The following is an 11,379-nucleotide window of genomic DNA, read 5'->3' on the forward strand; positions in this document are numbered from 1 at the left end:
ATTTCCCCACTTCGTGGCAATGTCGGCTGGATTTTCTTTGGAGGGAACCCAACGCCAGTCCTCGACATCGGTGGTCGTAATTAATTCTCCTATTCTGCAGGCTACAAATTGTTTATATCTGCGATGATTAGCTCGCAGCCAGGAAAGAACTGTTGCGGAGTCGCTCCAGAAGACTTTTCGTGTAACTTTCAGTGTGTGGTTTTCTTCGACGAACTGTGAGAGACGAGCACCGAGCACTGCGGCTAGCAGCTCCAAGCGAGGTATTGAAACAGTCTTCAGCGGGGCCACCTTTGTTTTCGCCGAAACAAGTACACACTTAGGAAAACCGTAGGAGTTCGAAGTGCGAAAGTAGACTACTGCGCAATACGCAGATTCGCTGGCATCCACAAATATGTGCAGTTGGAGATTTCGGTACCGCTCTTTGGTAGCACCTGGGAAGTATCTTAAGACTTGCGACATCCTTGATCAGGTTTGTCCAATTTTTCCACCTTTGATGCAGACCGTCATTCACTTTTTCGTCCCATTGTTTCCCTTCTCTCCATACTTCTTGCAGCAAGATTTTGCCATGTACCACGAAGAGGCTCAGTAGGCCGAGTGGGTCAAAGAGCGACATCAGGCACTTCAACATTTGTCTTTTTGTAGGACGTTCATCGTCTCTTAACGAATTAACGATTTCAGGTTTCATTTCAGTTGAGAAACTGAAGGCGTCTTCCTGCGTCAACCACAAGAGCCCGAGAACCCGATCATAGTCTGTCTGTTTGTCAGTATTAAAAGCCTTATCTTGTTTGGATGAATCCATAGATACTCCCAAAGCAATCAAGAGGTCACTGCTGTTCGATAGCCAATTTCTCAGTTCGAAACCGGCTTGCTGGTGAACGAAACGCATTTGTTGGGAGACTTCGATAGCTTCGTGAACAGATTCATAGCTCTCTAGCGAATCGTCCACGTAGTGGTTGTTAAGAATGCCTTCGACCGCTCGGGGATACAATTCTTGGTAATCTTTGGCGTTTTTGTTTTTCACATATTGAGCTGTCGCTGGGGAGCAAGTTGAACCAAAGGTGGCTACATTCATGAAATACACCTCTGGTACGTCGGAAGGATCGTTGCGCCAAAGGAATCGTTGAGAGTGGCGGTCTTCTTTTCGTATGTAGATTTGATGGAACATTTCCTTTATATCTGAAGAAACTCCAACATTAAACTGACGGAAGCGCAATAGTACACCGGGAAGCGAGGTCAGCTGATCCGGACCTTTTAGCAGCACTGAATTTAGTGAGATACCATTGACTGCCGCTCTTGCATCCCATATCATGCGAACCTTTCCCGGTTTACGAGGGTTAACAACTGCTCCTAGCGGTAGATACCACACACGGCGCATGTCGCCGTTAGCTAGTTCTTCTTTGGTTGGGCGATGGGCGTAGCCTTTCTGTTGGTAGTCTTCCAGTTGTTGTTGTAATGCTTGCTTCAGTTCTGGAATCCGGTTCATACGTCTTTCCAGGCACTCAAGCCGTCGCAGAGCCATGTTATAGCTTTCGGGGAGCTCTATGTGGTCGAATTTCCACAGAAGGCCGGTCTCGAAGTGGTGGCCTACCCGGACAGTTGACTCCTCTAGTATTCGTTGTGCACGCTTCTCTTCATCCGACACAAGTGGTGCTACTGGTTTCGTTCCAATTTCGTCCGTGGTGAAGAAATCTTTGACGAGATCGTGCAGCGTTTGATCGGCGACACACCCATAGGCATGGTAGTTGATCGACGCCATCTGACTGTCCGCTGAACCACCATATATGCACCAACCTAATCTTGTTTTCACAGCCACTGGTTCGCGTTTGATTCCTTCTCGCGTCTTCAATGGGACCATCAACTCCAGGTTGTTGACTCCGATCAGCAGTTTTGGAGCTGCTTTGGTGTAGCTCGCCACCGGCAGTCCCTTGAGATGGCCGTACTGCTTCGACAACTGATCGTACGAAAGTGTTTGCGTAGGTAACGATAGCTCTTTAACGGTTTGAACTTCTTCCAGTGAATACTTTCTCCCATCAGTCGACGAAACGATTAGCGACATCTGCTTCGAATCGTTCTCAGTTCTAGTTATATTCTCCGTCCACAGCAAACATAGTGACGCCCTAGCACCAATACCTTCGCCAGGCTATCCTCAATAAGTATCAAAGACGACCCATCGTCTACAAAGGTGAAGGTATTCACTTTTCCTTTTGGTTCATGCAAAGTCACCGGCACAATCCTAAAGAACAGGGACTGTTTCACTTGTCGGTTAGTCTGATTCTCCGAAATGTGCATCTCTGATGGTGGCTTCACATCCGAACTGCCGCGCGACGAGTGTAGAAGCGGATGACAATCGCAACCATTTGTACCGCAGGTGCTGGTTTTTCTACAACTTCTTCTGCCGTGAGAGTTCAAACAATTTCTGCAAAGTGCACTGGATTGTACAAACTTCCAACGTCCATCCACCGAGAGAGATTTGAAGGCTTGGCATTCCTGGATACGATGACCAATTTTCTTGCAAGCCAGACACGCCTTGGCTTCCACCGCGTTGATTTCGGCTCTGATTTTAGGTTCACTGTGGTGCGCAATGATATTTCCTCTTGCCCTAGAATTGTTCTTCGTTGGAGCACTAGGTCTTACACTGCTGCTGGCGTACACGGTCACTTTGCTCACTGCTTTCACTACACTGGACATAAAACTTCCAAACGTTTTGAGATTCACTTCCGAAAATCCCTGGAGATATGAGCCCCATTCCATTTGTAGATGTGGTGGTAGTTTGGCAACGAGTTCCGCGAGGAGTGAAGGGTTTGACAGGTGTGAAGATTGACCAGCAACTTCTAAATGGTCACAGAGACTTTGTATAGACATTCCAAAATCGATAATGGTTTGGAATTTATCCACTTTCGGTGAAGGGGCTGATCGTACCTTTTCTAGAAGCGCTGAGATTAGCAACTCAGGCCTCCCATATAACAAATGCAGAGTTTCTATGATGTGTGGTACAGATTCAGGCAAAAGCAAACGACTTTGAACAGCTTCGTATGCTGCGCCTTTCAAACTACGCTGAAGGCGACAAAGGTTTTCGGCGCTAGAGTACCCACAAGCGAGTGTAGTGTTCATAAAACTGCTTATGAATACTGGCCAATCAGCCGGATTGCCAGAAAAGGGGGGTAAATCACGCGGCATAACTTGCCTGGCGGCTAACTGCGAGGGGGAGGGGGCAAAGGTGGCTATGTTTGCATTAAGCAATGGTGATTGCGTGGGCGATAAGGCAATACTACCAAATTGCTTCATTAGATGTTGGATATTGGCATCGTTATTATTTTGCGGTACATGTAGAGGATTATTATCTGGCTACCTGATGGTCCGGAGGGTGGGAAGGGGTAAGAGGCTGGTACAAACCCCGATGCTGGCACAGACCAGTTTGACGCCACCGGTTGATGCATGGGTGGTGGCTGGGGATTTGTTGATGTGCGCCCAGGTAGCGACGCAGCCGACACTGCGTGTGGTCGTGACAGTCCTGTGGCGGTATGTGTAGGCGTTTGCAATTGCGATACCTGTACAAACCGCGGAGGCACTACAGATGCGTGTTCAGGTGCGGAAGGTGGAGGTGGCGCCATTGAAGGTCCAGGTGCCGACGGCGGTGCTGCTACCGATGAAGTTCTCCTTGCCGGCGCGGAGGCTGTCATTGATGCTGGATGATGTTGCGATGAAGCAGCCCATACTTCTGGTGGTTGAGGTAATGATGATGATTGCGGTGGAAGTACTACTTCAGAACCGCCTACCAATGAATCAGACTGTGTTTGAGTTGGAGTGGATTGAGCTAATGGCACTGTACCGGTGATCTTATTAAACACCACGGATTCGACAACATTTTGTTTCGAACCTGTTTTAGAATCTGCTACCATCGTTTTGACTGTAGTCAATTTTTGGGTGGGCAGAGCAGAATGTTTCAGAGGACTATGCAGGTTGACGTCTGAACACTGAACCGAAGTTTGGACTCCGACGATAGTTGGCGTAGCGATAGATGGACCGATCTGATGGGAGGATTCTGGTGGCAAGAAGGTGGGATGTACATCCGCGATTGTTGGAGCGTGCGGGGCTCCTGTTTGCTCTGCACAGCTGTTCACCCATTGAACAACCTTATCGATTTTAGACCGCTTACTCAATCGACTGCCTTTACTACGAACACTTTTGTTTTCTTCTTCCAACTCCAACTGAGATTCAAGTAGCTTATATTGGTCTTCGATGAATTTCTTCTGCATTGCTTGGAGCTTTTCCAGCTTCTCAAGCTGTAGATTCAATCTGGCTGAGTTTCCTGATTTTACGGAGTTGTGAGACGCATGTGATTTAGACGCTATGCTAGCTATTTCGTCCACCTGACAGTTTCCACATGACCAGGCACGGTTGTCGATCGAATCGGAAACCCCAGCACACGTGAAGTGCCACCAGGTTTGGCAAATATCACACTGCACCATACTTTCCTCGCCGTTTAGGCGATCGCACTTTACGCAATCTGACCGTAGTTCGTCGAGCGTGTGTGCGTGTTGCAAAGCAAGATCTTCTTGCATGTCCGGAACCGATTTACTTGTTTCCATGACCGACGAATTATTCGTAACTGCTGAAGATTTATCTAAAGTTTTGTTCTCGATGTTTGTAGGGTTAAGAACGTCCGCCACAAGTAGATTTTCGTTCAGCAAATTACAACACTTGATAGAGTTGGTTGTAACGTAGCTTTAGCTATAATTTTATTTTGCATGTTAGTTATAGGGTAATTTCAATATTTAACTTCTACTTACATAAATCTGTTTGCACGTATAGCTTAAAGGACAGTTCTACCGTACTATATGTGTTCCGTGTGTGTCCTTCATGATTATTTTAGGTTAGGTTAAGTTTTAACAATAGCTATAGTAGACTTACTAATTGCATGGAATTCACACGATTTTATAGAGAACAAACCACTAATTTTAGTTAAGGATATTTAGCTCGTATTTAGCTGTAGGATAAATTCAATTTTTATAAAAGTTTCCTGAACAACAATATTTAATTAGTTCACCTTTCTGAAATGATACCGTTCGCTGCACGTTTTCGTTTCAATAAACAGCAAGAAGCCGAATTAATAATAGACAGGTTACCTTCATCAACCTGTCATCCTCCGTCATCCTGACAGGTCTGTCAACGGGTCAACCTGCCGTATCGGCCGTCACATTAGCGTGACCAGAAGTGCTGTTAGTGTTAACACTGATGTACATAAGAATTCGTTATGCTTTCATAGTAATCTATCTGAATTCATACGAATACTTTTGCCCATCAGTGTATAAGCCAGGGCACTAGACTAAAAACTGTGTCCCATCCCAAGACGTCGAGGACCCATGGAGTGTACATTAATCTTCTTAGCAAAGTCACTCCCAACGATTCGTCAATCATCTTTCCCCCTGAATGTGAAACGGTTGGTACGGCTGTCCCCGTTTCTTCCTTTCGTAGATTCAAAACTCTTCGTTGATCATGTTATTTATTACTAAATAATCTGATTGCCGGAAGTTCTGGATTTTCTCCCAAATTCAAGCCTGCACGGTGGGCCTGGCCGTTTTAATATTTGTCTTATATTTATGATATGCTGCAAATATTAATGCAGACAAGAAAATGCTCGGGAATACAACCGACATTTCCAGGATGCTTTTCAATACTGGCTGTGTATGTGCTAAGACAAGACAAGACAATAATAGGTTCATATATTATTTAACATATTATGTTCACATCCTGAACAGGCCCGAAAGTATCAATATATCTTTCGAATTGCGCATCTAACTTATCATGATTGATAATCGTTTTGGATATTTCTATCCGGTGCGGTTCAGATAAAACCAATGTTCGCTCAACTCATGAAAAATAGTGTGGTTGCTTAGGCGATGAGCATCTGACATTTTACATATAACATGATCCAAGATATTTGCACTAGTAGGTCGTGTAACACATGTATTTGTGCACATAAAACTGTATGACTCCAAAAGATACTTATATTTCAACACAACGATATTATTTAACAAAATTTAACAGGAACTGAAAGGGTGTTTTTCGACTGGATGGGATGTACTGTTCGGAGGATGGCTTTCTCAGTCTGAAGTATCAAAACGATGGTTTAGTTACTTGCCCGACGTTTCGGCCGATGGGTTGTGGCCTTTTTCAAGGGTCGTATAGTCTATCGTCTATCTATAATTTACGATAGAGGATAGACTTTACGTTCCTGGAAAAAGGCCACAACCCATCGGCCGAAACGTCGGGCAAGTAACTAAACCATCGTTTTGATACTTCAGACTGAGAAAGCCATCCTCCGAACAGTTTAACAGGAACATTCATATCTCCAAGAATGAAACAAGCACGATTATCGTTGTTTCTATTGAGCCAACTTTCCAACCGGTCGTGAAATGCATTGAAGTCGTGAGACAGGGGACGATATACATCATGAATGTCAATAACTTCCCCTTTCAGCAATAGTTCAATATTAATATGATGGAAACCCACGTTGCACACGTTTTCAATGATTCTAAATTCAAAGTTGTCTCTTATATACACGCTGCATTAGTCTGGATGGCACATAAGCTGATTCAAAGGCACTGAACCAAACTAATAAAAACCCTGATTAATCCACCTAGCGGTAATGGTGCCTTTCTCGCGCATTATAAAAATAGTATTTTAGTCATTACTTTTAGACCCAGGATTCCCCGTCGAATACAACTTGTTGCGAACAAATAGGTTAAGGGTAAGTGCCCAAAAAGTTGACCCATTATTAAAAAAAAGCGTTTAGAGCAAACATATACCCTTTACGTATACTTTATATTCAAGAAAGGCAAAAGCAATGCAAATTGAAGAAAATTTCTTGGAAAAATAATTCAACTTAGGCCCATTTATTTAATTGTTGTATGTTGGGTTGGCGAAGTGCAGCCATGGACCGAGCTGAATGGAGAAGTCTTTTATGTGCAGCACAGGCCACTCCGGCCTTAGTCTGATGATAAATAAAAAATAAATGTTTTATAGAAAAAGTCATATATTGAAGGAAACTGATCTAATTGCGTACTAAATGAGCCTGTATTCCGTATATGTATTCTAAATACGAATCACTAAAAACGTCTTCATAGTGGATGGAAAACTACGCGTTAATATCCCAAAACAGTAAGAATTTAAATAAATTGTACTAATTCATTCCCCAGACATGCAAATCTACTCACTTGTGGCTCCTAGCCTCCTCGTATCTCTGGCAATATAGTTGGCAAAGATAATCGATCGCATACTGGTCTTCCCAGAGCCACTCTTTCCCATCAAAAGAACCTAAAATGCATTCCATGTTAGTCAGATCATCGCGCAACGAACGGTGGGCATTCTCCAACGACTGCATTCCAAGGGATGAATCAGAGGGTAATGCTGCAACTGCACCGCACCATCATCTGGTCATTCACATAGAACGGCGAAGGAAAACACCACACCGTTCCCATATCATTATCAGTAACATACCTTCTTCTTCATCTTGCTGGTCGTGTTGCTGCTAGCAGGGTTGCCTTGCGTTCTTTCTTTATTCTTGCGCACACCCTTACCCTAGAGTAAAGGTTACCCTGGCTGCTCTATCTGATTGGAAAAGAGAAATTCGATCCGTTCGAAATCGTCCTCTATTCGACGGAATATCCACAGATCAACTACTTTCTAGCTTCTCACTACAATATTTTCCAGATAAACGACGTAACCGTATCAATCACATCAATAATCAAGTTCTAGATTTGAAAAAATTACGTCCTGCGGACGAATTCCGTCTTGTCTCTAGCGAATGTTATTTGACTTTACAGTGGAATATGGGTTCATCTATCCACCAACACTACCAGCACACCACAGCACAGATCAACCATAACAACGACAGCGGCCATGTGTGCGTCATTTCAGTGATAACCAGTTGACGTCTCTTCGTTTACCGCAGCCAGCGAGCGTGAGAACGATTGCTGGTGCGGGATTTTAGTGAGAAAGTGAATCTTGTATTGCGGGTTATGTGTAAAAATGCGATGATTAATTCCTGGGTGCTGCAGATAGAGTTGCTTTTCTGCTCTCAAGCGAGTAGAGGGATATTTTAAAATCAATCCCATAAGCAAAATTATTTTGCAGTTACTTAGCTGTCAAACATTTACCGCTATTCGAATTTCTCTTTCCATGCTGCATGAAGGCGCACAAATGCGTGAGACTCTACATGATTTTACGATGGTTTACATACATTCCTGCTCCAATCAGCTGTTGAATCTCGTGAAATTTCGTAACGAGTGCTTTTTAATTGCATTTCTACTAATTTTCAACTCGAAATATAATGAGAAAATATTTGTTACACCACAGAGAACAGACATGGAGGCTCGAACAAAATTTCTTGAAAAACATGTGTAAACAAGCACACCGAACCTCAACGCCATCGACGTCGACATTGCAACTCACAATCTCATTTTGACAACACGATGGCGCTGGCATCCCAACTAACATTTTTGGTACTAAAAGCTTCAACTTCTAGCCTTTGGCTGTATAATATTTGAATAAAAGCAGCCAATGCTGAATAAAAGAAAAGCCTCCGCAAATAATCCCTTAAACTTCAACTCGACTATTACCCAAATATCTATCAGCTAGTCAGTGTGCCGAATATATTTAATCTTTTATCGTTTATGCAGCTTTCATATAGTCATAAAACAGCTCTGTCTGAATTAGCAACAAAGCTTATCGGTTAAGAGCTCATGTATGTAACTGAGTTGCTTGTTAGCAACTTCCCATATTACGGTGAGTAGCATTCACAATGAAAACGTTTTTGCTGTTGTTATAGCACTAACAATATAGCGTAATGGTGCTATAAATGAACTAACGAAGCTTTTAGGCAACTTCTGTACCTTTGAAGATTACACAACGTTTAAGTAAACCTATTACTGCTTCTTTTAATAGCATATCAGTATGGAACGTCAAAACCGCTATGTTTACATTTGATTTTTGTTGCCGGAGCTGTGTATGAGCTATTGATTTCTGTAATGCAGCTACAAAGATATTCACCTGCTCTTATAGCAACTGACAAAGCGCTGTCATTAATGCTAGCAGATAGCGTAAGAAAACAAGCCATTTAGAAGCGATATTTCTGTTGACGGCTACTGTTAAACGATTAGCAGCAAAGTAGCATCTATACAGGTCGAGAAAATGTTGCCTAAAAACAATTTCAGCGATTGATGATGGATCAAAGTTAGCCAACAGAACATGCTGATAGATGTTTGAATAATGGTTGAAATAATGCTGAAAGCATAATTTTTAAGCTTATGTGCTGAAAGCGGCATGTAGGCCTCTTTCTAACGTTTATACAGCATGAATCTGAAAATAGTGTTAGTAAAACAACCTATAGGGTATGCGAAGAAGCACATCCATAATTTTCTTTGTTATTTACATATGTCAAAGTGACGGTGATGACAGAGCAGCGGCCATTGAATCAGAAGATCAGGAGTTCGAATCTAGGTAGCAACAAAATTGATGAGTTTTCACAAAAAAAAAAACATTGAATAAACTCCCGAAATTTACTCTCCTCTCAAATAATATTTAATCAAATTGAATTCAGTGGCTGTATAAAACTTATTTAACAGATTCAAAAAATCTGAATAAGCGCCATTGAAGCGAATTATATTACTAAATGGTTTAGTAAAGATTGAGAAAAACTGTGTAACATGCTGTAAAGTAATTGTGCAGACACGTCAAAAACAGCTGAATAGATTCGCCAGATTTGCTGGTAAAAGCATTGAATAGAAGTTCTTGATCATATGTATAGCACACATATTCAGCTTGAAGCCGTATAGACGAGTTGAAATAACATTTACATTGACATTAAATGTTAGTTGGGATGCTCTTGCATGCATAACAACACTAGCGTACAGTGGCATTTTTTTATGACGCTAGCGCTGATTATGCACGAGATAACGGCGACATTCCAAAGTAATTTCAAAATGAACAGTAAAAAGTTATCACAACATGGCGAGTGGAGCTTCAACGTCTGTTCTCTGTGGTTACACGCAGCAGAATTTCTTACGATTAAACTTAAAATTTATATTATTGATTTCAATAATCGGTCTATTATTGAATTAAAAAGGTATGATTGTTGATTCTACAATATATTATTATTCAAACAACAATAATAATTGAATTTCAACAATATTTATTGTTGTTTTTAACTTTACTTGAATAAAGAAAATCGTGTATTTTTAATGCGTATTTTTTTTGCATGTTTTATTGCCATTTCAGTTATCTCCAAAATGAAAATAAAAATCTCCGTGAAAGGGTAATTTTGATTTTGGAAGATGTTATTAGGTCCTAAAAGTTTCCTGGATGTACTGGCAACTCATGTAAGTTCAAATATTCAAAATAATTTAAATCCATGCCTGTCACTGGCGAACAAAGCTCGTGTACTCTGCATCGAAGCTTAGAACCGGTGTTAGGGCGCAATCGTTAATGCGAACATTTTTATATTTGGTTAGTTACTGCAAATAAATTCTTTTTCGAGTCCCTATAATCAAGCAGGTATCTCAAGCATACAACATCGTTATAATGCTGCATGATTGAGTTTTTGATAAAATATCGAAAACAAAAGTGTGCATAAAAATTGCCTCGCCATAACAAAAAGGTGGTAGAGAATTAACACTGTTGTTTACAGTTTAGAACCAAATCCAGATGTCGCACATGTTGGGGTAGGGATTCAGCCTTCTCCCCCTGCGAAAATGTCTGGTAAATAGAGATGAAATTTTAACTTCGAAGCAAAAGCAAAACTTCATAGCCATATCTATTTTTTCAGAATATTCACTCATTGTCACGTCCTGGTTACATCCTAAGTCTAACAATTATTGAAGTAGGGCATCAGAAAATTTGTTATTTTAAAAAATATATTAATATATGTCTAATTGAATCTAAAATATAAAAAAATCTCAACATTCATTTGTTTCTTATTTTCTTTAACCTAAAAAAAGAAAAAAATATAAACTATACACACTTAAAATAAATCGCCGAATTCGGTAAAATTTTACCGAAATCTCAACAGCAGAACTGTTCGGTAAATAATTTAACTGATTTTCGGTGATTTTGACAGTCGCGCAATGGAAAAAATTACAAAAAATCTGAAAAATGAATTACCGAACAGTTCTGCTGCTGAGATTTCGGTAAAATTTACCGAATACGGTGAAATGAGTTAAGTGTGTATATAAATCATTATTGCATCAACAATATTATATTGTTGAATCTACTGTGTTCATATATTGAAACAATCATAAAGCTACAATTATTTCAACAATAATATTGTTGTTTCAACAATAACGTAAGTTGAACTTTTGATTGTTCCTTATAATTCAGTGT

At 41.1% G+C, this 11,379-nt stretch overlaps 1 protein-coding gene across 1 annotated transcript in view; it reads right to left on the minus strand.

Annotated features, from left to right (window-relative positions):
- Positions 1-7,869, minus strand: part of LOC134226327 (ras-related GTP-binding protein A) — a 41,926-nt gene extending 34,057 nt beyond the window's left edge. The window contains exons 1-2 of the mRNA XM_062707044.1: positions 7,501-7,869; positions 7,218-7,317 (exon numbers count right to left, since the gene is read on the minus strand). Coding sequence (XP_062563028.1) covers positions 7,218-7,317; positions 7,501-7,512 — 112 coding nt within the window. The 5' untranslated portion in view covers positions 7,513-7,869. The remainder of the gene's footprint in view (positions 1-7,217; positions 7,318-7,500) is intronic.
- Positions 7,870-11,379: the final 3,510 nt, after the last annotated feature.

This window comes from Armigeres subalbatus, chromosome 3 (genome assembly GCF_024139115.2).
Source record: "Armigeres subalbatus isolate Guangzhou_Male chromosome 3, GZ_Asu_2, whole genome shotgun sequence".
In the NCBI taxonomy this organism is placed as follows: domain Eukaryota; kingdom Metazoa; phylum Arthropoda; class Insecta; order Diptera; family Culicidae; genus Armigeres; species Armigeres subalbatus.